Source organism: Oncorhynchus clarkii, chromosome 9 (assembly GCF_045791955.1).
Source record: "Oncorhynchus clarkii lewisi isolate Uvic-CL-2024 chromosome 9, UVic_Ocla_1.0, whole genome shotgun sequence".
Classification (NCBI taxonomy): Eukaryota; Metazoa; Chordata; class Actinopteri; order Salmoniformes; family Salmonidae; genus Oncorhynchus; species Oncorhynchus clarkii.
The window spans coordinates 48261409-48287365 of record NC_092155.1 but is presented as its reverse complement, the minus strand read 5'-3'; the positions used below and the strand labels follow the sequence as shown (position 1 = coordinate 48287365).

At 40.5% G+C, this 25957-nt stretch overlaps 1 protein-coding gene across 3 annotated transcripts in view; it reads left to right on the top strand.

Moving 5' to 3' along the window:
* LOC139416451 (TOX high mobility group box family member 2-like) overlaps positions 1–25957 on the top strand; it is a 123542-nt gene that overhangs the window by 89300 nt on the left and 8285 nt on the right. For all 3 annotated transcript variants that reach the window (XM_071165067.1, XM_071165068.1, XM_071165069.1), the window contains 2 exons: positions 2703–2963; positions 22055–22282. In XM_071165067.1, coding sequence (XP_071021168.1) covers positions 2703–2963; positions 22055–22282 — 489 coding nt within the window. The remainder of the gene's footprint in view (positions 1–2702; positions 2964–22054; positions 22283–25957) is intronic.

Genomic DNA, 25957 nt, shown 5'->3' with positions numbered 1-25957 from the left:
CTCCACTGCCCCTTGTGCCCCCTACTGCTGGTCAGGAGTATTTATTTGAATTACCTGTATGATGTGCAATGGATAGAGTGTTTTAATGTGAAATGAATATGGTTGATTTTTAAGGTTAGGGAGAAGTGCAGTGAATAGTGACACTTTTTAGGATGTCAATATAAATGAATGTATTTATGGTTGTTTGTCATTTTGTCTTGCTTTTTGTCATTATATGTGTTATTGTTTTTACCATCGAGGACCACTTTGGAAAAACAAGCATTTTAATTAATACGTTCAAGTGATATCCTCTGGTTCTACGTTGTACATTTTGTTGTATATGTCTGTTACTCAAAATAAATCCCATTCAATTACGGCGAGCTTTACACCACTCAAGCCGATGCTTGGCATTGTGCATGGTGATCTTAGCCTTGTGTGCGGCTGCTCGGCCATGGAAACCCATTTCACGAAGCTTCCGATGACAGTGTTTGTGCTGACGTTGCTTCCAGAGGCAGTTTGGAAGTCGATAGTGAGTGTTTCAACCGAGGACAGACAATTTTTACACTCTACATGCCGTTGTTACTCCGAGACGTTTCCACTTCACAATAATAGCGCTTACAGTTGACCGGGGCAGCTCTAGCAGGGCAGGAATTTGACGAACTGACTTGTTGGAAAGGTGGCATCCTATGACGGTGCCACGTTGAAAGTCACTGAGCTCTTCAGTAAGGTCATTCTACTGCCGTTGTTTGTCTTTGGAGATTGCATGGCTGTTTACTCGATTTTACGGGTGTGGCTGAAATAGCCGATTCCACTAATTAGAAGCGATGTCCACATACTTTTGTAATAATAATGTAACAGTCAATAAATGTATCCCAGATACAAGTATCTAATTGATACTTGATGTCATAAAGTGTCTTAATAACAGCTGTTCTTTCATTGTTGTGCACATGTTCAAATGCACAGTAAACTACCTCATATTACTGTATAGCCAAGTTATGACAAACCACACAGAGTCCCATAAAGTATCCCTTCAATACCATTGGTAGGTTCATTCAGAGAATAATAGGACTGATTAGAGCCAGATAAATTCATAGGACTTTCTGCAGTAGTCTAATTATGGTGTTCCCAAATGACATACTTGAAAATACTTGCTAAGTGGACATATTTGCCTATTTTTCAAGAAATCCTTATATATTACAATAATATGTTATATTTATCTCGCTCATTAGACAAAACTATAGTAGCACTGTCCTTGAAAGTGTTTTGAGAAGTGCAATTCCGATGGACAAAGTAGAAAATAAATATGGGTTGTCATTAACCTGTTTTGTGAGAATACGAGCTCTCACTGAAGTTGAATACAATAGTAATTGTAGTATTGTGTTATCAGCCCGTACACATGTAAAGTGTATGTCATGAAAACATCAAGAAAAAACCCCAGCCTTTTATCTTGGTTCCATGTACCAACACAGCCTGTTGGACCAGGCTTTACTTTCCTCAGTATTTCTTTCCATTTGTTTGCTAAAAGTATTTGTTTGCAAGATAAATGGCTGCTCTGGCAGGCGAGGTGACGGCCTACACGAAGATGATATTGAATTGATTTCTGAAATGTTGCAGAACGGACTGCTTGATGTGTACCCCGAGACATGAATCATAAAAATTCTATTAAAAAGCTCTTGAATGGCTGACACTGGAATACCATTTGTGATGATTAATTTTCCCCAGTCATTATAAAGAGAGTCAGCATCAGATTGCCTCTGACAAAATTGCTTTTCATTCCCTGGTGAATACCCTCAGTGTGCTTTTGAGAGTGCAAAACCATATTTCTCAGCATAATATTATGTCAAGATGGCCCTTGAAGATACCACAGTGAGGCTTCCTCCTCTACCACCTGATTTGCATATGCAGAATCATGAGAATGTTTTTCACCTTGTTCTGATAGAGGGAGAGAAGAGGTATTTAGTCACCTTAGATACAACTCATGACGTCAAGACTGTCATGGGGATTTAGTTAACTCCATCTCCACCAAATTCAGTTCAAGAATTTGATTGAAATCCCATTATTAATCAGAACATAGAGAAATGTTAGTCAATGTGAGGATCTTTAATTCAAAGAGTTAAAGTAATTGACCGCAACCCTGGTGTTTGTTGCCAGTGCTCCACGAGTAAAGATTTGTTTGACTTCTTGATTAATAAGCCATTAATCTTCAAAAGACATTGAAGTAAATTATTTTCATCATCACAAACAGATTTCTTTGTTTGTACATGCTCTTGCTTTCTGGGCTGACACTGAAGCCCCCTAGTCAGAGAGAGCTTTACATCATTCTGCATTATAACATGCTCTAGGATTGATTTCAAAAGCTGAGTGAGCACATTAGTATTGGTTATTAAAGTAGGATTTGTATATTCATGTCTTCCTACGTAGAGAAGCATGTGCAGTTGTGGTTTCAGGTGAATTCATGGTAGTTTAATCTCCTAACAGATGACTGTAATTTGTGGCATCATGAACGATGGCGTTTGCTGTTATTTTTTTATTTCATTCTCTCAACTCCTATGCTCTATTTCATTATCTCAACTCCTATGCTCTACACTCTCACCATATCACTCCTTTTACCGTAAGAACTCGAGTTAGCAAGGTTTCCAATGTGTTCATCACAAATAGAAAATAAACTGAAAATGTGAACCTTGAACTTGAAACTCATCCCATCACCTTGTCTCCCCTCTCAGAACTACTCCAGTCAGGGCCGAGGAAGCAACAGTGGAGGAGGAGGGGATGAAGACTACGAGATCCCCCCCATTACGCCCCCCAACCACGCTGATCCTTCTCTGCTGCACCTTATGGACCCCGAGTCAGGCTACACCTTTCACTCGCTGCCCCACAACGGCCTGCTCAACCCCTACTCCTACCCGGAGCTGCCCGCAGCCCTCATGATGTCCAACATGCTGAGCCAAGATAGCCATCTTCTCTCGGGGCATAACATGCACTCGGTAAGATTCACCAGTTACAGTCTTTCTCCTCTTCTGTCTCTTCCTCTTCCTCCTCCTCACTCATCCAGAGCTGCAGGTTGGTTTATGTATATCACCATGGAACGTTTGCTAACACGTTTCTTAAAACCTGCAGGTATAACACATTAGGATGAAGTTATAATGCATTGCACAACTTGTTTATGAGCATGTATGGTAATTTAATTGGTTGTTTTGTCGTCGCTGGACTGTTGTTAGGGTTGGTATGAAGGTATAACCAGTATTTGTTTGCCAATGTAGAGTAGGATTCAATTCAATGTTTTGTTAATTGCCACATATTTTCAGTGTGGCTTCATAAGGGACATGTTCTGGTTTTAGAACAGGGAAACATGCTCGTTTCAATTAGCAACCGTATAACAGGCCTATTACAGAGTGTGGAACAAAAGCTTACAGAGACCCCAGCAGACACATGCAACAATTTTGCTTTACACGTGATGCTTTTAAACTCCCAGACCTTTTGCGACAGACTCCTTCATGTCTATTCAAATCGTCAAACTCAAAAAGATTTGATTCGCTCAAAGTGAACACAGAAAGAGAGCAACGAGCTGTGCGGTGCACATTTTCATTCACTCCCTAATAGACAAGGGTTCTCCCTTGTCAGCTACTTTTCTCCTTCATAAGGATGCCGAGGACCTCCATTCCAACGCCAGTAAGCGTCTATTTCATGTGTTAAACATGGTTCACACTGAACATGCAAACACCCCTGGCGTACACATTCAAGTTTTTTAATCACGAAATCGAACGAGATGAATTATAGATGACCTGCGTGTGAATAATTCAGTTTTATATACTTTCATCTGACACAAATATAACTTTTGGGTTATAAATATTCATGGTTTAATGTGAGCATCCGTGGCATTTATCCTTGGTTAATCAGGTCTTATGAGATTTTGGAATCAAAGTGCATATGTTGTACATTTTATGTGTGTGGCAGACTGGGCTTAAGTCACTGTGTTGAACATACCAGTGAGCTGAATATGGGTGGTATAGTGATATATAGTAGGCTACATATTGTGGTTTTTTTGCGTTTATTTCTTTAGTTATACCAGTGGTCAGAAAATGCTCAAGCTACTATTTGTCATAGCAAAGGCCGCATTAATTGACACAATTGGAATGAGGCATGCATGGGTGCGTGTTCATGTGCATGCCATGCGTATGTGCCTACGCACACAAACATAGACATTTACGTATGGGAGAAAGCTGCTCCCTTTCCTACTTGGTGTATTAGGCCAATAACATTTCTTTGAGAAAGAGAGTCCTGGTTTATTAACAGCTTTTGTTTCACCTTTGCTATAATTTATTTTCAAGTAGTCCTTCAGGGTAATGTTCCATTTTCTTATTTCACACCCCCTTTTCTCATAAATGAATCGTCATCGCCATAAATCACTGCACAAACAGAGACTTGCACACACCGTGAACGGTCCAAAGATTTATGTAACACATTCATGTTTTCTACTTCCTCATTTTAGTACTACTCTACTGGAGCCTGGCTAATAATAGTGACTATTAATATTTCCTGTTGCCTAGCAACCTGAGCAAGTAATAGCTTACTCTGGGAAAAAAAGATAACCGATAAGGAAAAAAATGTAATTCATTTATTATCTCTGGGGACAAGAGGAGCTTATTTCTCAGGCAGAGGCATGGAAACGTATAGCATGAAATATCTTAAAGGAATTGAAGATGAGGATGTTTCATTTGACGTTTTTCCTATGATGTCAATGAACCTTAATTTCATGCCAATAAAGGCATAATTGACAGATGAAATTCATATTTTTGTCATAGCCACAGCACGGTATTTGTGTTTTAGGAACATACTGTGTCGAAAAAGGCAGAAAGTGCAGTTTTTGCAACGTGGGGTAATGCAAAACATAAAGGTTTCCTTAATATTCGATGAAGGCATATGCTGATCATTATTATTATTAAATTGAAACATTATAATTCAGTGTCAAGTGTTTTCTTTCATTGTAGCTGTACTGTAACCGATAAGAAAATTAGTTGATTCAACAGCAATGCCTCAAGCATACTGTTCAATCAGCAATGATAACTATCCTACAGGGTATGTAAACTCCTTTACAAATACAGAACTAAAAGCTCAGCTGAAGCAATAGACATTGCTCATCTCTGGGGATGATGTTGCTGGTTTGAGTACAACATTTAGCCTAAGGCTAAAGCTCAGGAAACTTCTCTCTGCTTTAGGATTCTCCATGCACCTCATGGTCTCACATCGCAAACAGTTTGAAAGAGATAGTTCAGGGAAATTACATACTCTTAATATGTGTTGTCTTGCCTTTAAAGCAGTCTTTAGGACAAGGAGTGACTGCAATCCTTTTGCTTTTGTTAAACTAGCCACTATTTTTAAATATGTACGTTTGCTGAACTATCCCTTTAAAGGCACATGTCTCATACTCATTCCACGGAGGGCCCAGGGTCTGCGGGTTTTCGCTCCTCCCTTGTACTTAATTGGTGAATTAAGGTCACTAATTAGTGAGGAACTCCCCTCGCCTGGTTGTCTAGGGCGTAATTGAAAGGAGAAAAAAAAACACAGACACAAAAATAACTGAACCCGTGGAATGAGTTTAACATCCCAGATTTAAGGCATCACGGTATTGTCAGCGGTTGATCTGACCATGAGCATCAACATCATTTTAGAAATAGACATAGTCATATAAGCCCACTTGTTCATTTCTTGTCATAGATGTCTCAAATTGATTTTTTTTTATTACTGAGAGCAGTGGCACAAATATCCCAAATCTCTGGTCACTGGTGGAGCACATGATAATACCCTTCCACTCATTTAGAAACTTCATCTTTTTTTCTATGAATTAATCTCATCTTTGACAGGCTCCTCCCTCTCAGTTCATTCTGACTGCTCAGAAGGCTAAATAATTAGCTGCTAATTCACAGGATGATCTGCAGGAGATGGGGGGAAAATGGGCTGAAGCAACTAAATGTTGATACGATATGTAGCTTTTGACTTGAATATGAAAGTAGTAGTATTTTTTATGACAGTTAAAAGAAATTCCTATTTACGTCAAGCTACTGTATGTTTCATCTGAGACTTTGAATCTTAGCCTACCTTTCTACAATGCATTTGTATGTAGTAGCTGACAACAAACTCTGCCTTTGTTGCTAATTACAATAATGACATACCACACGTTTAAACAGCTAGCAAAATAAGTTTCCAAAACATGCGGGAATGGTTTGGATATGTTATCCTTAATTAGAAGTTTACGGTGGCTTGTTATCGGTAAAGTCAGCGGCCCACTACTCATTTGGCTGATGTGCTTTCCAGTGGTCAGACGGCAGTAGCCGACACTACTTATAGAGTAAAGTCTATCGACATGGGTCCAATATCAGCTTACAGTGGTGTACTGCCTCATAGCCATTAGTGGTCCGATAGGTATTTGCTAGCTGGATAGTGTTATAGGAGGATGTAAGGTGTTTACCCAAGTGTGATGTTCAAGAAACGTTCTGACCCCCCTGCCCAAAAAACTCTGTTGTCTAAGGGCAGACGAACACAAAGTTTGAATGGGACATTGAACAATACTTAATTTCTAAGCTTGATGGAGATCTCATTATGCCTGCATGGAGACCTATCACTGTCAACGTTGCTTTCTCCTCAGTGTGCTACTGTGGGGGGCGTCATGTTTGACTGGCCACCAGATCCCGAGCCTGGATCGTCTGGCTTATGTTTGCAAGAAGAAGAGGAGGGAATTATTTGAAAAAGAGGAGGGAATTCTCCGGCAGGCGGCAATGTGTCGAGGATGGGGACAGGCACAGTGCCAAGGGGGACGCCGGGATGTTTAAATATTAAAACTGAACGCCAGCCGACGTCTCCTTACAAGCATAATGAGGGGGGTTTGGCGAACTGCCCACCGCCACAAAAGCTCAGTATAATCTGCAAGTTAATGTAGAACTCACATTATTCGAATTAGGGGATTTGTTCAATCTAGTTAAACATGTGGAGCTACGTAACTATTTTTGGCAGGGTGCATCTGTCATTAGACCACAGGCTGCCCGTATTCAGGAATCTCTGTTGTCTAAATACTTTAAATTTGTGTTATTGTTAGACTATGAATAGTGTCTAGTTGGCATTACTGTTGTGATGCAAAGCCAATGTTATTGACTGTTGAAGGCCATCTATGCTTTATCAATATAAAAAATAGTTGACTATGCTGCTACCCAATAATAACACACTGAAGGGATAGTTCATCCTTATTAGAAAATGTGTTTAAATGGAAGTCAATGTACTCAATGTCACATGTTTTAAATGACATGCCCAAGTATGGAATACTGTCTCCTTGTCCATAGACTCCTTTCAGGGTAAGGGACCAATAAACAATTCTTACATTTGGATGAACTATCACTTTAATCATGTGGGGTGTTTTACTGGTACTTCTAGATGTTCTTTATAACCCGTTTTAGATCTACACAAAGTGTTAGTTTTGAAACTGTCTGTGGCTGTTTGTGTGTGTTTTCGGCATACATTTTAGTCAGACTCACTGAATGTTAGCTTAACTTAATTTAATCTGTTAAAGGAAATGTGTATTGCATCACTTGGCCTTTGGGACATAGACCGGGGCATAGACAGCGAGGAAAAACAACACAACCATTTTAAAAGCAGCAACACAAAAAGTGTATCGATGGCTGCAGTTATTGACAGAATCATAGTACATGGAAGGCGAATCAAATGTTGAACAAGGTCAGAATGAGCCAGTCACATATTATACAAATCAGTATCTGATCTTAGAAACATGAATGGTCATATTCAAACAGCATAACCTCAGGATGAATAATAATGATTACATGTGGGGCTAAAAATGGACGATTTCTGCTGTTTGAAGTGAAGTTAGCAATGAAGTCCAATTCCAGACAGTCTGGGCAGGCCTGAGACACATCTAATATGACCTGCCTGCACCGTTGCCTTCAACTGGAACATATATGACATCTTGTTTCGCTTTCACAGGAACTCAATAATAGTCAGGGCACTATGATTCAGTGTTTAATAGAAGTAAAGCTTTGCTTTTGGATGCTTGTGCATGGATGAGAGTAAAGAAATGAAGAAGTGTGTTACAGGATTAAACATCAAAAACAAATGAGCATTCATTGCAGCCATGAATATTCATGCTGCTAATTCAAATAACCTTAGGCGACTGTTAAGACGAATGAATATTTAAAACAGCATGGTCGTAGAGTTTTTGTAACATTGCATTATAGCTGACTTTCAGAGATTATGAGTATGTTATAATTGAGTAAACAATTGAATTTGGAGAACCACTTTTTATCCTGATGAAAACAGTACATATTAGTTCCAGTACAGTAAAGTACTCTAAGGTAAGATTTTATCTTGGAGAGAAGAAGCACAAAAGGGAGAAGCATACTCACTATTTAGTATAACTAACGTAAACCTAGTACAATTATAACACCAGTATCCAGCAAGTAAGAGCAGAGGGAAGGAAGCGATTTACCAAATTGATACGCACCCCAGAGAGTGAGTAGAAAGGGCACTGACAGACTACACAGACTGAACATGTTGCTTTTCCATGCTAGTCTGAAGAGGGGAACCTGCTTACAGTACACATAGACAGTGGGACACAAAGCCCACTTAAAAGGGGCTTGCCATTTCCTTTGAAATGCTAATTAAGCCCAGCACACAACAAGCCATTATTATAGTCATTTGTTTAAATTAAACGCTCTGTGATTCTACAATAGCAGCCGCGGCCCCGCGCACGGGGAAGCCATCACTCTCACCCAGGGAGCGACTGTGGTTAGGGTTAGACAATCTGTTCGCAGGATTAGGCCTTACTACCTGCTTTCGCCAGCAGTAGCGCTCGCTCAACACAGCTGCTGTAGGCCTACAAGTAAGAGAGGGTGTAGCATACATACTGTAGGACTACTGTACAACCAGTAACACTTTATTTGAAAGGGCTTCATAACGACGACTTCATAACACATTCAGTGCATGACCATTTCTTCATGCCAACGACCGCAAGTTAATATTTACATTATCTCGCGTGTCCTTTGGGGCGTGAACACAATAGGGCCTGCACAATTTACTGGACTGTTATTTCTGTTGTGGAATTGATTGAATGTTATTTCAAAGCATGAGTGAAGTTTATAGAGAATAATAGGCCTGAACCCGGAGCGTTGCTCATTTTCTTGTCTTCCTTTTCCCTTTCTTTAAATCGTGTTTGAAGGGGATCCAAATAAATGGTGCTGTGCTACAAGTGAATTTGACACACATTTTCCATCTAGTCTTTTCGTATGAGACAGTGCACATCAGCAGCCAAACAAAGCCTGTTGCACCAACAACAGCCCTCCCCATCCAATTAGTAATTTGTTATGTTGTTATACACCATCTCTGTACCATCTCATTGAGGGGTGCAGAGAGAAAGCGGAATGAGTCGTACTGGCAGAGCATGTTGCATAAGGTGTGCACATGGAGGAGATTATAGTTTTGACTAAGCTCCCTTATGCTCTTCGCAGGAGCGGAAAGAAGTTGGAAAATAACCCCTGACTTGAATTAATGGGTACACCAGCAGCTCAAGGCAGCTAGGCTTTCTACAGCAGCAGGTGGAAGCGAGCAGTTAGCTCCTATACAGCCATAAGCCAAGCCAAGTTGATTAGAGATACCGGGAGACCTCATCGTTTGCATTGTTATCGGAACGTATGGTTCACTAAAAAATATGCGTCCCTTTATGAACTTATAGACATCTAACCTTTTAAATGCATTATGAGCTTAGTCAGTGTTTCCCCTATATTCATTTTAAAAATGGCATGGCATGGGGCCACCATTGATTTTGTTATAATATTTTGAGTCACTGAGATAGCATAAGAGCACGACCTAAGCCATGGCAAATTGTGTAGAATTGCAGGCAATTTGCTTTAAAATAACAACATATTGTCTCTGCGGCCAAGAGTAGGACATAAAAAAAAATTGGTTGGATAACCACCCTACTCCCCCCGCTAACTTTGCCACCGCTGATGAAAAATATCCCAGGGGAAACACTGGCTGAGTACAGCTGGCTTACCCTGTCATAACCTGAAATGTATAGTTGTAGTACGCCATTGTTTATTTATGTTTTTAATGTAATTTGAGTCTTGACACCACAATGCATAGCTTCATGTTGATCTCATGGAGTGTAGTTAAGAGTAGTTACATTTGAATTGAAGGGTAGTTACAGTGGTACTGTAAGAGTAGTTACCTAACCCCACTCCTCTATTTGCCAAACAAAGTGGCAGGGGCAGGCTGGTGAAATTACATATTGTGCCTTTAAAGTGTTAAGGCAGGTATGCCATGTCAATATGCAGCAGAATATTGCTCTGGAGTGTTTTTCCTTTCTTTTTCCAATAGAAAATGAAAGTTTGATTGATATCAATAGGTTGTGGCCCTGTGATGCCTCTGTTGCCTGACATTCTGTTGCCTGCCATCTCTCCTGCTGGTCTGATGTTTACAGAGAAACATAGCAAATGGCCATTAAAGGGTCCACATTTTTCCATCGGGCTATGGCTATGGAAATAACCCAGCAGCATTTGATTAATAGTTCATGTTTGAGTAATAGTTTTATCTTCTTGTATTGCTTCTCGGTCTGCAAAGCTCCATTCAGAGTGCCATGTCAGATAGAAAACAAAGAAAATATCATCCAAATCAAGTTTTTTTACTTTTTGGGACTCAATGCTGTTTTCAGGTCTCTCCGGGGATGTTTGATCGGGTTCAAGTCCGGGCTCTGGCTGGGCCACTCAAGGACATTCAGAGACTTGTCCCGAAGCCACTCCTGCGTTGTCTTGGCTGTGTGCTTAGGGTCGTTGTCCTGTTGGAAGGATCTCTCTGTACTTTGCTCCGTTCATCTTTTCTAGTCTCTCAGTCCCTGCCGCTGAAAAACATCCCTGCAGACAGGTGTGTGCCTTTCCAAATCATGTCCAATTAATTGAATTTACCACATCTGGACTCCAATCAAGTTGTAGAAACATCTCAAGGATGATTAATGGAAACAGGATGCACCTGAGTTCAATTTCGAGTCTCATAGCAAAGGGTCTGAATACTAATGTAAATAAGTTATTTCTGTTTTTATTTTTTAATTCATTTGCTAACATTTATAAAAACCTATTTTCACTTTGTCATTATGGGGTATTGTGTGTTGATGACTGAAAAAAGTAATTAATTATTTTAGAATAAGGCTGTAACGTAACAAAATAAGGAAAAAGTCAAGGGGTCTGAATACTTTCCAGATCCACTGTAGGCCTACCTGGATTGAAAATGAGCATTTAATTCCCCCACCTCTAAATAACATGGTTGTGTACAGAAACCCACTGGGGCCAATTAGAACGTGAGCAGAGTCAGGAAGTGCGTGGCAGATGCTTTGCCACTCTTTATGAAGAGCCGACCTCCAGGGGCCTCTCCAACAGCTCGTTAGCAAAGTGTTAATGTAATTAGTTTTCACTTAGGACTGTTTTCACCACATTATCAAATACGAGGGCTCAGCAATTTGTGCTTAGTTAGGTCCACCGCTGGGCAAAGGCTTTTAAAAATGTCTCCTTTAGGGTTGACAGTAGTGCCATTGTACATAATATAATTATATATACAGGGTTTGGGAGTAACTGATTAAATGTAAAAAACAATGTCAGTATCTTTTCCAGAAATCATCAATAATTCTGAGGTTTTACATTGCGAGATGCCTGCCTTGGTTGCAATATAATCAGTTACATGCAGGAATTGAATTTAAGGATTTTGGTCACTAGCCATTAGGCTAGTTGAGAACATTTTTTACTAGAAAAGTTCTAGCCTCAGGCTAGCGGGCCATCTTCATTTCCATCCTTGGTTACATGTAATACCAGCAAAAATATTGTAATCAGATTACACATGCTTTTTTTTTGTTAAACTAGAGGATTACTCCTTAGATTACTTTTAGATTCAGAAATTATGTATGTGGGAAAAAAATACGTTGTGTTACCTTTCTGTGTTCTCAATGACATTCAATTCTGCATTGAAAAAAAGGCAGAAGTTTAAGTTTGTTCCACCTGAGTGAGTCTGTTACACACCAAATGCATTTGATGGATCCTTTTTGTCTTCTAATGCCTCTTGAGGGGAAAGTAATCCAAAACTAACTGAAAGTAATCCAATTACATTTCTGAGTTTGGGTAATCAAAAGTGCAGTTACTGTTTACAATTTGGGACAGGTAACATTTAGAAAGTAATGTACCCAACCATGTGTATATATATGCCATTTAGCAGCTGCTTTTATCCATAGAGACTTACATTGAGAGCAGACTTTTTTATATCAGTGCCACAGTGGGATTTGAACAGAGCCACACACAACCCATCATTCATATTTTGTAGGTTTAGTTCATGTCAACCTAATCGGTTATCCTTTTAAATGGAGGTTATTGGTAGATGTCATGTCTGGTGTGCAAGTTTTGTCTGTATGCTGTATGTTTGAGGGAAAATGATGTCAATATCTTTTCCATAAATCATCAAGAGTTCTGAGGTTTTCCGCTGCCGAATGCCTGCCTTGGTTGCAATTTCCTGAGCCAAAGAGCCTGGGCTATGATATTAATTTCCAACCAATATAATCATGTCTTAAATATCATGTGCCACATACATTTACACTTCCTCTTCATAATTGTTTGGTCTGAACAGTATTTCCTTTTGATTTGTGTGGTTCTCTGCACATATGCCTGGATATACTCATGGTCATGACGTTCAGTCAGACTTACTTACAGAGGAACAGTATGACATGAGTTTCCAGATGTGTGTGGTATATAGTTAAAGCATAAACGTCAGTCTCTTGTTGGTATAGGTAGGGCTATGACCATGTGACTTGACTAGGAAAAACTCTGCCAATCTATAACCAGGAAAAACCAATAACCAGTCACCACAGTTCAAGCCATGCCCACTTTGCTTTTTCTAAACCTGCAAAGGCTTATAGACAACAGCTGCATTAAGCACTCCTTATAAAAGTCAGTTGTTGGAAGAGTCCATTTTCCAGGGAGCTAAGGGGGTACAATAACCAGGGATGGGCAAACATTTGAAAATAAAATGGCAAACTACAATTACAAAATACCATAAAGATCAATGTATCAAAATAAACTACCCAATACTTGTATTTTGAAATGTATTTAATTAATTAAAATACATGTATTTTGTATTTTAAAATACAGAAATGCATTTGCAAGTAGCCGGCCCGAACAGCAACGACATTCTCAGTAATGGTTACAGAAATGTTTTACTTGTTATGGCTGTGATATGTTGTTGTTTACCTACCATAGTTGAATGCACTGACGGTAAGTCACTCTGGATAAGAGTGTCTGCTAAATTACCAAAATGTACAGTAAATGTATATGTGAAAATGAACATACCAGAATTAACTGCAAAGCACAAGTATTATTATTGTCCTCGTTTCAGGGTCATGTCTAGATGACATACAGCGTGACCTAGTTCTCTTAAAACTGCTACAAAAATTCAATTTTGACAAAAGCTGTATCCCTTCTAGACAAAACCTTGTTACGGGGATGAGCTCATTAGAATAATACTCACCATGCTTTGTAATTGTCTATTCTTACTTACACATTAATGTTTAGTTCATTTAGCAGATGCTCTTATCACACCATAGTGCCATCAGAATTCTGATACCAATGCCGGATGAAAGGGGGGCCACACAATGGTGAACCGCATTAAAAAATTATGTAGAAAGGTATTTAAAAAATACAAATACAAAAATACAGCTCTCGAAAGTATCTTCTTACGAAATACATTGAATCCCCCCCTTCCACATCTACATTACATGACCAAAAGTATGTGGACACTTGCTCGTCGAAGAGCTCATTCCAAAATCATGGGCAAAAATATGGATTTGGTCCACCCTTTGCTGCTATAAGAGCCTCCACTCTTCTGGGAAGGCTTTCCACTAGATGTTGGAACATTGCTTCGGGGACATGCTTACATTCAGCCACAAGAGCATTAGTGAGGTCGGGCACTGATGTTGAAAGATTAAGCCTGGCTTGCAGTCGGCGTTCCAATTCATCCCAAAGGTGTTCGATGGGGTTTAGGTCAGGGCCCTGTGCAGGCCAGTCAAGTTCTTCCACACCATTTATGTATTGACCTTGTTTTATGCACTGAGGCATTGTCATGCTGAAACAGGATAGGGTCTTCCCCAAACTGTTGCCACAAAGTTGGAAACGCAGAATCCTCTATAATGTCATTGTATGTTGTAGCGTTAAGATGTCCCTTCACTGGAACTAAGGAGCCTAGACCATGAAAACAGCCCCAGACCATTATTCCATCCACCAAACTTTACAGTTGGAACTATCCATTCAGGCAGGTAGCGTTCTCCTGGCATCCACCAAACCCATGACAGGTAAAGTGCATTCAGAAAGTATTCACACCCCTTGACCTTTTCCACATTTTGTTGTGTTACAGAGTTAAAAATGAATAAAATGTAGACTTGTTTGTCACTGGCCTACACATAATACCCCCTAAAATCAAAGTGGAATTATGTTTTAATATTTTTTTAACAAATTCATTAAAAATGAAAAGCTGAATTGTCTTGAGTCAATAAGTACTCAACCCCTTTGTTATGGCAAGCTTAAATACGTTCAGGAGTAAAAATGTGCTTAACAAGTCACATAATAAGTTGCATGGACTCACTCTGTGTGCAATAATAGTGTTTAGCATGATATTTGAATTATTACCCTCATCTCTGTAGCCCACACATACAATTATTTGTAAGGTCCCTCAGTCGAACAGTGAATTTCAAACACAGATTCAACCACAGAGACCAGAGAGGTTTTCCAATGCCTTGCAAAGAAGGGCATCTATTGGTAGATAGGTAAAAAAAAACTGACATTGAATATCCCTTTACGCATGGTGAAATTCTTAATTACACTTTGGATGGTGTATCAATGCACCCAGTCACTACAAAGCTACAGGTGTCCTTCTTAACTCAGTTGCCGGAAAGGAAGGAAACCGCTCAGGGATTTTACCATGAGGTGATGGAGCTGGAGGGTAAGGTTGTCGTCTTATCGGCTTGCAACCAATCATCCTATTTTGTTAGTTTTTTCGTGTTGTTCAGAACTTGTTTTGTACATATTGTTGCTGCTACCATCTCTTATGACCGAAAAGAGCTTCTGGACATCAGAACTGGGATTACTCACCTCAAATTGGAGTTACTTTTCAATGAGTCGGATGCAAGTGATATACTGCAGACACCCGTCCAGGCCCCGATCCCCGTGATTCCCCCGGAGAAGGAAACAGAAATTTCGAGGCAAAAGATCAGGGTGCCTTGCGAGGATCAGGCGACAAGTGGCTAATCTGCCCATGCCTTCCATTCTGCTAGCTAACGTTCAATTACTGTGAAATAACTGGGATGAACTGAAAGCCTGTATATCATACCAACGGGACATTAAAAACTGTAATATCTTATGTTTCACAGAGTCGTGGCTGAACGACGACATTAAGAACATACAGCTAGCAGGTTATACACTCTATCAGCAAAACAGAACAGCAGCCTCTGGTAAGACACGGACGGGGGCCTATGCATTTATGTAAACAACAGCTGGTGCATGATATCAAAGGAAGTCTCAAAGTTTTGCTCGTCCGAGGAAGAGTATCTCATGATAAGCTGTAGACCACACTATCTACCTAGAGAGTTTTCATCTGTATTTTCCGTAGCTGTCAACATACCACCACAGAGCGAACTTGGCACTAAAACTGCACTCAATGAGCTGTATTCCTCCATAAGCAAACAGGAAAACGCTCATCCAGAGGCAAACACTCCTGGTGGCCGGTGGCTTTAATGCAGGGAAACCTAAATCAGTTTTACAGAATTTCTATCAGCATGTTAAATGTGCAACCAGATGGGAACAAATTCTAGACCACCTTTACTCCACACACGGAGACGTATACAAAGCTGTCTCTCGCCCTCCATTTGGAAAATCTGACCATAATTCTATCCTCCTGATTCTTACTTACAAGCAAACATTAAAGCAGGAAGCACCAGTGACTGTGTCTATAAAAAAGTGGTCAGATGAAGCAGATGCTAAACTACAGGACGGTTTTGCTAGCACAGACTGGAACATGTTCCGGGATTCTTCTGATGGCATTGAGGAGTACACCACATCAGTTGCTGGCTTTATCAATAAGTGCATCGAGGACGTTGTCCCCACAGTGACTGTACGTGCATACCCCAACCAGGAGCCATGGATTACAGGCAACATTCACACCAAGCTAAAGGCTAGAGTTGCCGCTTTCAAGGAGTGGGACTCTAACCAGGAAGCTTATAAGAAATCCCGCTATGCCCTCCGAAGAACCATCAAACAGTCAAAGCGTTAATACAGGACTAAGATTGAATCGTACTACACCGGCTTCGACGCTCGTTGGATTTGAGCTTGCAAACAGGGCTTGCAAACTATTACAGACTACAAAGGAAAGCACAACCCGAGAGCTGCCCAGAGACATGAGTCTACCAGATGAGCTACGTAACTTCTATGCTTGCTTCGATGCAAGTAACACTGAAACATGCATGAGAGCATCAGCTGGTCCAGATGACTGTGTGATCACGCTCTCTGCAGCCAATATGAGTAAGACCTTTAAACAGTTCAACAGAAGGATTACCAGGATGTGTACTCTGAGCATGAGATGACCAGCTGGCAAGTTCCTTCACTGACATTTTCAACCTCTCCCTGTCTGAATCAGAAATACCAACATGCAGACCACCATAGTCCCTGTGCCCAAGAACACTAAGGTAACCTTCCTAAATGACTACCGAACCATAGCACTCCCCGTCTGTAGCCATGAAATACTTTGAAAGGTTGGTCATGGCTCACATCAACACCATTATCCCAGAAACACGAGACCCACTCCAATTTGCATACCGCATCAGCTCCACAGATGATGCAATCTCTATTGCACTCCACACTGCCCTTTCCCACCTGGACAAAAGGAACACTTATGTGAGAATGCTATTCATTGACTACAGCTCAGCATTCAACACCACAGTGCCCTCAAAGCTCATCACTAAGGACGCTGGGACTTTAACACCTTCCTCTGCAACTGGATCCTGGACTTCCTGACGGGCAGCCTCCAGATTTTAAGGGTTAGTAACAACACATCCGCCACGCTGATCCTCAACACAGGGGCCCCTCATGGGTGCATGCTCAGTCCCCTCCTATTCTCCCTATTCACTCATGACTGCACAGCCAGGCACTACTCCAACACCATCATTAAGTTTGCTGATGACACAACAGTGGTAGGCCTGATCACTGACAACGATGAGACAGCTTATAGGGAGGAGGTCATAGACCTGTGGTGTAATGACAACAACCTCTCTCTCAACGTGATAAAGACAAAGGAGATGATTGTGGACTACAGGAAAAGGAGGACCGAGCACGCCCCCATTCTCATCGACGGGGCTGTACTGGAGCAGGTTGAGAGCTTCAAGTTCGTTGGCGTCCACATCACCAACAAACTAACATGGTCCAATCACATCAAGACAGTCGCAAAGAGGGTTCTTCAAAACCTATTCCCCTCAGGAAACTGAAACGATTTGGCATGGGTTCTCAGATCCCCAAAAGGTTTTACAGCTGCACCATCAAGAGCATCCTGACAGGTTGCATCACTGCCTGGTATGGCAACTGCTCGGCCCCCGACCGCAAGGCACTACAGAGGGTAGTGTGTACGGCCCAGTACATCATGGGGGCCAAGCTTCCTGCCATCCAGGACCTCTATACCAGGCGGTGTCAGAGGAAGGCCCTAAAAATTAGACACCCTAGTCATAAACTGTTCTCTCTGCTACCGCACGGCAAGCAGTACCGGAGCTCCAAGTCTAGGTCCAAGAGGCTTCTAAACAGCTTCTATCCCCAAGCCATAAGACTCCTGAACAGCTAGTCAAATGGCTACCCAGACTATTTCAAAGCCACTTTAATAACCCTACCTGCATGTACATAATTACCTCAATTACCTCGACACCGGTCCCCCCGCACATTGACACATTGACTTTGAACCGGTACCCCCTGTATATATTTTTATTTACTGCTGTTCTTTAATTATTCTTTTTTCTTATCTCTTACTTTTTTAAAAGTATTTTCTTATAACTGCATTGTTGGTTAAGGGCTTGTAAGTAAGCATTTCACTGTACCTGTTGTATTCGGCACATGTGACAAATAACATTTGATTTGATTTGACTTTAAAACAGTGACAGAATTTAATGGCTGTGATAGTAGAAAACTGAGGATGGTTGAACAATATTGTAGTTACTCCACAATAATAAACTAGTTGACACAGTGATAACATATTGCAAAACATGCATCCTGTTTGCAACAAGGCACTAAAGTAATACTACAAAAAAAATGTGGCAAAGCAATTAACGTTTTGTCCTGAATACAACATGTTAGGTTTGGGGCAAATCCAATACAACACATTACTGAGTACCACTCTCCATATTTTCAAGCATAGTGGTGGCTGCATCATGTTATGGGTGTGCTTGTAATTGTTAAGGCCCAGGGAGTTTTTCATGATAAAAAATTATTGGAAAGGAGCTAAGCACAGGCAAAAGTCTAGATGAAAAGCTTGTTCAGTCTGCTTTCCACCAGACACAGGGAGATGAATTCACCTTTCAGCAGGATAATAACATAAAACACAAGGCTAAATTTACGCTGGACTTGCTTACCAAGAAGACAGGGAATGTTCCTGAGTTACAGTTTTGACATAAATCTACTTGGAATCTATGGCAAGACCTATGGCAATGATCAACAACCAATTGGACAGAGCTTGAAGAATTTTGAAAAGATTAATGTGTAAAAGTTGCAAATTCCAGGTGTGGAAAGCACTTAGAGACTTACCCAGAAAGACTCACAGCTGTAATCGCTGCCAAAGGTTCTTCTACAAAGTATTGACTCAGAGGTGTGAATACTTATTGAAATTAGATATTTATGTATTTCATTTTCAATACATTTACATTGTTGAGTATTGTGTGAGAAATAAAATGTTTTTTTTATCAATTTTGAAGTCAGACTGTAACACAACAAATATGTGGAATAAGTCAAGGGGTATGAATATGTACTTTCTGAAGGCACTGTACACATTCTCACCCATTTGAAATCGATACACAGCCCTTGGGAGACGTTTTAGAGATAACCTTACCCTTTCTGGGTTCCATTTTGCTTTTCATTTGATGTGTAAATATACGTATGTACTGGGTCCTCTGATTAAACAACCGCTCCCTCTCTCTCTCCCTCCCCCCTCTCTCTCTCCCTCCCCCCTCTCTCTCTCCCTCCCCCCTCTCTCCAGTTTTGACAGTGACGCAGGTATCAGGCTGTCAAATCTAATCTCATCTTCTCTGCACAGTGCTGTCCTTGCAGAATTACAGCAACCCCTCCCCCCTTCCCCATCGTCCTCTTCCCCTCTCTTCCTCTCCACATTTCTGACAACAGCAATGCTGATTGTATGGGCCTAGAGCTGACACTTTCAAATCCAGGCCTAGACTTGCAAACTGAAAATCTATTTACCATTTATATACAATTTTGTTATATGTTTATAGTATAGTGCAATCAGCAGTCTGTGACTGTGTGGTGTAGTGGTTGGATAGTGGCCATTTCTATTTTGATCTGTGAACAAGACTGCACATATTATAACTGCAGGTTCAGTTCATTTGAACGACCATCTTGCTTTTATGCCATCAGTTAGCTGCTTTTACTGTACAACGGCATTGACACTTGAACGTATAGGCTATCCAGCTTTACAAATGATACTCATCCGTTCCATTTCCTCAGTATTCTATTTCATCTGAGTCGATGTTCCTTTGACGTTTTGTTTCTTCTCTATCTAGTGTAGCCAACTATCATACTGTATACAGAGAGAAAATGGTGCAATGAGAGAATTTCCTTCTTTTTTCTCTCTCTCTGACGGGTTGCTGTGCTTTGCCATTTATAAGTATAAATTATTTTTCCTGGAGATTATTTTGCTTTTCAGTTTGTCATTTCATTAGCTCTCCTCCAATTTATTCAGCTTTTACATCAAAGGCAGAGGGGAACAGATGTCATTTCAAAGCTTTTTTTTGTTGCCTAATTGCATAAAAGTGGAAGATTGTTTTATTTTTACGAAACCACACACTCACGGAGAAAAAAATGTATACTATCCGAACCAGAGAGAGAGAGAGAGAGAGAGAGAGAACAGGCATGAGTGCATTTTCACTTTGAATGGGGTATCTTCATTAATTTCCGCATCCACATCACATCCAAAGTTAGATTCAAGTGACCCTTTTTTATACCCAAAGCGTTTGCGAGTCTCCGATTCTGATTAGCTAATTTCATGCTGTGTGTGGAAGATATTGTTTCAAATGGTTTCTTAAACAATGCCGTTTCAAAGGCAATCATTTCTGTTTAGAAAGCGCAGTTAAAAGGAATGATGATTGTATGAAATGGGAATGCTTTCAACATCCTAGAGTTGCCGTTTGATAGTTGCTAGTCAAGTGATCATTCAGAATTATTTCACATGGTTTGTGTCCCTGATTGCCTGTTAATACTAGAGCAGTATGGATCAATGTTTTTTTTTCACAGAACATTTTCAAAGTAGTTGTATTTTGTCAAATCTGACACAATGGTAACATAAACATGACATTTGGAGATAAATAGATTGTATAGTCTTATATGATGGTGATTATGCTACCTGAAAAAAGCCCTTAAAATGGTCACTTGAGTCATGGGTTCAGCCTTACATTAAGAATGCATGCATCTTTCAATCCACACAATCATAGATGATCATTATATATTTGGTAATTATGTAGGCTATCAAATGTGATTATTTTTCTTTATGGTCACCAGGACTCTTAATGGCACATCAAGCCGCAGTCACTTCTCCTTTCCATCCTCCATTAGCTACAGCCTCACTCCACTTTATGTTTTTCTCCCTTTCCTCAAATGGTTGATGGGCTCTACTCACATCAGGAGGAATGACATTTCCATAAAGAATCAAACCGAGGCTAAGTTGACCTGGATTTGACTTCTTCAAAGCTTTATGTGCCAGGTGACTAATGTATTCATAAACATTTGATAGACTTCAATGTCAAATATAGGCTAAAGCTGTACTTTACTGTGGAAAATATATTATGATGGCTGTTTATGATTATTCTTAATGAAACAAGCGGTTAGCACTGACAAGAAGGTGTCATGTGGTTTTACTTATCCTGCAAATTACTATTTAGAGCTGCAGTTTGAAATTTGTCTGCTCAAATCCTTTTGATATTCTCATCTGGCACTCATATCATGGCCACCTAACCATCCCAAGCTTTCAATTGACTCACTTATCCTCTCTCCTCACCCAGAAACGAAAACATTTAAAACAAATGCAGAGTCAAGCATATAGTGTGAATGAGTAGTATAAAACCGCATTTAGTTGTGATAAGGTTCTACCTAGTGTCCTCCTCTCTCCTTCAGACCATGGCACTCTGCCCAGTCTCTCTACCTCAGGTCGTGTCATAAAATGTAACCGTACTCTGGGGAGGTAGATAGACTCAGGTGAGGGTGTCCAGAAATGTCAGCCGCCATTCACCCTCGTTCTCAGTAACTGATTTGTTTTCTTTCTCTTCTCAGAAGAAGGGGCTCTTGGTTTCTCAGAACCCTCCTTCTCTAATCTGTTCTTTGTGTTTGTGAAGGGTACCGACCGATCAGTCCTGTTCCATCGATGTCGTATTTGTGATTAATACGACAGTGTTGCTCTCCTTCCTTGTCGAAGGTTTTCCCTACAAGGAAATATCTGACCTGTGTTTCCACTGTCTTGTTGGGGATACCATTGTGAGAAGATTGGTTCAAGTTCTGTTTATTTCGATACAGGGCTTTTACAATGACAGGCCCCCTTACCTACCATTTACCTAGAAAACAGAAGATTAAGGTACCATCTACATCTCAGCTTCCACAGTTATCTGTTATCATTTTAGGATGACTAACCATGGAAATAGAATAGGCGGAACCACTATAAACCGTTTTTATTGAGATCAGCACTTTTATGTCAGTCGTTGCTTACAAACCCCTCTCTGCCCCCCCCTCCTTTCCTCTCGCCCTTCCAGATAGGGGAGAAGCGGCCCTCCTCGGAGATGACGAAGCCCAAGCCCAAACCGCAGAAGAAGAAGAAGAAAAAGGACCCCAACGAGCCGTCGAAGCCCGTGTCAGCCTACGCCCTCTTCTTCAGGGACACCCAGGCGGCCATCAAGGGCTCCAACCCCAACGCCACCTTCGGGGATGTGTCCAAGATCGTGGCCTCCATGTGGGACAGCCTGGGGGAGGAGCAGAAACAGGTACACACACACATACGCACATTGCTGAGTTCCCAGCAGATGGAGCCCGTGCACTAGCAGATAGAACTCACCTTTAATGAGCTAGTTCTGCTCTTTTCTCAAGAAAATCAGTCTGTTTATCCCCGGTCCCTTGACTCTCATTAAATTTATTTTATTCATAAAAAAATGTATTTGAGCCAAAGAGGAAACACAAGCAGAGCCTCCATGTGTAGCAGCAACAGTAGAACATTTAATTGATGTAGTCAAATTAAGTTAGATGTTTTACAGACAAACCTGTTTTTGACAGAAAAAACACCCACTGCAATGGTGTACCTCCTTCTAACTGTGCTGACAGCAGCTGATATAGAGCAGAGCCTATCATGTGAGTTCTAATCTAGAATGGAATATTACGTTTCCCCTATATTGTATTGTAGGGCAAGGTACTAACTAAGTTGCCTGAAGCGACACCCACAGCAGTTGTTGTCATCTGGATTTTCAATTGAAAACAGTTGAAGCTACATTTTATTATGTAGGATACAAAGATGGGAGGGATGGGGGACATTTTCAAGTCTTGCCACAGCTTTCAAGCCGATTTAAGTCAAAACTGTAACTAGGCCACTCAGGAACATTCAATGTCATCTTGGTAAGCAACACCTGTGTATATTTTGCCTTGTGTTTTAGGTTATTGTCCTCCCGAAAGATGAATTTGTCTACCAGAGTTTGTTGGAAAGCATACAGATTCTCTAGGATTTTGCCTGTGCTTAGCTCTATTCTTTTTTTTCTTTATCCAAAAAACACCCTGTTCCTTGCCAATGACAAGCATACACATAACATGATGCACCCACCGCCATGCTTGAAAATATGAAGAGTGGTACTCAGTCATGTGTTGTGTTGGATTTGCCCCAAACATGTATTCGGGACATAAAGTTAAATTATTTTTTACTGCAGTTTTACGTTAGTGCCTTATTGCAAACAGGATGCATGTATTGGAATTGTTTTATTATGTACAGGCTTATTATGTACAGGCTTATTTATTATGTACAGGCTTATTATGTACAGGCTTATTTATTATGTACAGGCTTATTTATTATGTACAGGCTTATTTTCGATCTGTCATATGGGTTAGTATTGTGAAATAATTACAATGTTGTGTAATTAATATCTTCACCCTGCTCAAAGGGATATTCAATGTCTATTTAAAATGTATTTTATCTACCAATAGGTCCCTTCTTTGCAAGGCATTTTAATACCTCCATGGTCTTTGTGGTTGAATCTGTGTTTGAAATTCCTTACAGAAAATGGATTGTGTGGAGTACAGAGATTAGGTAGTCATTCAAAAGTCACATCAAAATATGTCAGTTTAAGAGAGATCTGAGAGATCATTGGATGCGTCTCAATCCACCACATCCACCGATGTCACACTTCCGCATCTGTGGTGAAAGCTGAACAGAGCTAGAGCGATGTTTGTCAGACCATGTGACATCCCGAAAATTGGTCTTCTCACAAAATTGGCCTACAAACTATTATGACCCTTCTATTGAAAGATGAGACTCTCACTAACACAATGGTTTTCTTGGTCAGGGAGGTGACTAAGAACCCAATGATCACTCTGACAGAGCACCAGAGTTCCTCTGTGGAGATGGGAGAACCTGCCAGATGAACAATGATCTCTGCAGCATTCCACCAATCAGGCCTTTATGGTAGAGTGGCCAGACGGAAGCCACTCCTCAGTAAAAGGCACATGACAGCCTGCTTGGAGTTTGCCAAAAGGCACCTAAAGACTCTCAGACCATGAGAAACAAGATTATCTGGTCTGATGAAACCAAGATTGAACTCTTTGGCCTGAATGCCAAGCGTCACATCTAGAGGAAACATGGCACCATCCCTACGGTGAAGCATGGTGGTGGCAGCGGCATGCTGTGGGGATGTTTTTCAGCTGCAGGGACTGGGAGACTAGTTAAGATCGAGTGAAAGCTGAACAGATTAAAGTACAGGAAGATCCTTGATGAAAACCTGCTCCAGAGAGATCAGGACCTCAGACTGGGGGCCAAGGTTCACCTTCCAACAGGAGAACGATCCTAAGCACACAGCCAAGACAACGCAGCATTTGTTTCGGGACAAGTGTCTGGATGTCCTTGAGTGGTCCAGCCAGAGCCTGGACTTGAGCCCGATTGAACAGCTCTGGAGAGACCTGAAAATAGCTGTTCAGCAACGCTCCCCATCCAACCTGACGTAGCTTGAGAGGATCTGTAGAGAAGAATGAGAGCAACTCCCTAAATACAGGTGCATCAAGCTTGTGGAGTCATACCCAAGAAGACCCGAGGCTGTTATCGCTGCCAAAGGTGCTTCAACAAAGTACTGAGTAAAGGGTCTGAATACTCCTATTTCCTATATTTCCTTTTTTTTAATGCATTTGCACAAGAAAAATATAAACAGTTTTTGCTTTGTCATTATGGGGTATTATGTGTAGATTGATGGGTTGGGGGGGATGATCTAATCCATTTTAGAATAAGGCTGTAACAAAACAAAATGTGGAAAAAGTCAAGGGGTCTGAATACTTTCCGAATGCACTTTATATGGAGACTGTTAAGTGCCAAAAATGACAAATGTTTCCTGATCTCTCTTATATCTCTCAGATATAGGACAGACTCTTCGGAACAAACTTCCTTTTGATTTGTTTTGCGACTCTGTTGTTCCATGTAGTGAATCTGTTATTCAGTGTGTTTGTATTGGCTAATAGTAGAAAGGCCAAATACATTATTTTTTTTTAATGGTATATATTTTTCGGGGGGGGGATACTTCAAGGGGTCTTAAATTTCTAAATCAAATAGCAAAATGATCCTTGGTATGACCTTCATAAATGGGTTTAAACACTGTTATTGCACACAGAGTGAATCCATCAACTTGTTATGTGACTTGTTAAGCACATTTTTACTCCTGAACTTATTTAGGCTTGCCATAACAATGGCGTTGAATACTGTTCACTTTTCATTTTTATATACACTGTATATATATTTTTGACTCTAAAAACATAATTCCACTTCAATCCAAATTTGATCCATTTAAAATTCAGACTGTAACACATCCACATGTGGAAAAAGTCAAGGGGTATGAATACTTTATGAAGGAACGGTATCTGTATCAGTCTATTAAGGAAAATAAGCTGTATCGTTAATCTTCTTCTCCACCCATCAGTCTCAAAAGCAATTGCTAAAATAAGACGTTTATTTAAGGGATTTTCATGGAGATGTTACCTTTCACCATGCATTTGCTCTCGTTAGTCTTTAGTAATATAGTTATTGTGTAAAAATGTAATTAAGGAATACTAACTATCAGGGAGGTGTGACATATTAACCCATAGCCAAATATTCTACATAGAACTGAGCATAAATAAATTACCATTGGTGCTCTCTAGGTCCGTCCGTAAGTATGTAGGCAAGGTCTTCAAAGCATCAGTTGTTATGAATGAATGTAGTTATGAATGATATTGCATCATTCATGTCATGGAATAAAGGGAGGAATTGACCTGGCAACTGGAGGGCTGCTGGGTTCACATCTTAAAGACATTCCCCTACCGTTGGGCCCTTGATCAAGACCTTTAACACCACAATATGCTCTCCAACCAGGGGCACTGCAGTTTGAACCTGTGCTCGTCTCAACGGTGAAGAAACCACATTTACGTTGTTCGCTGTAACA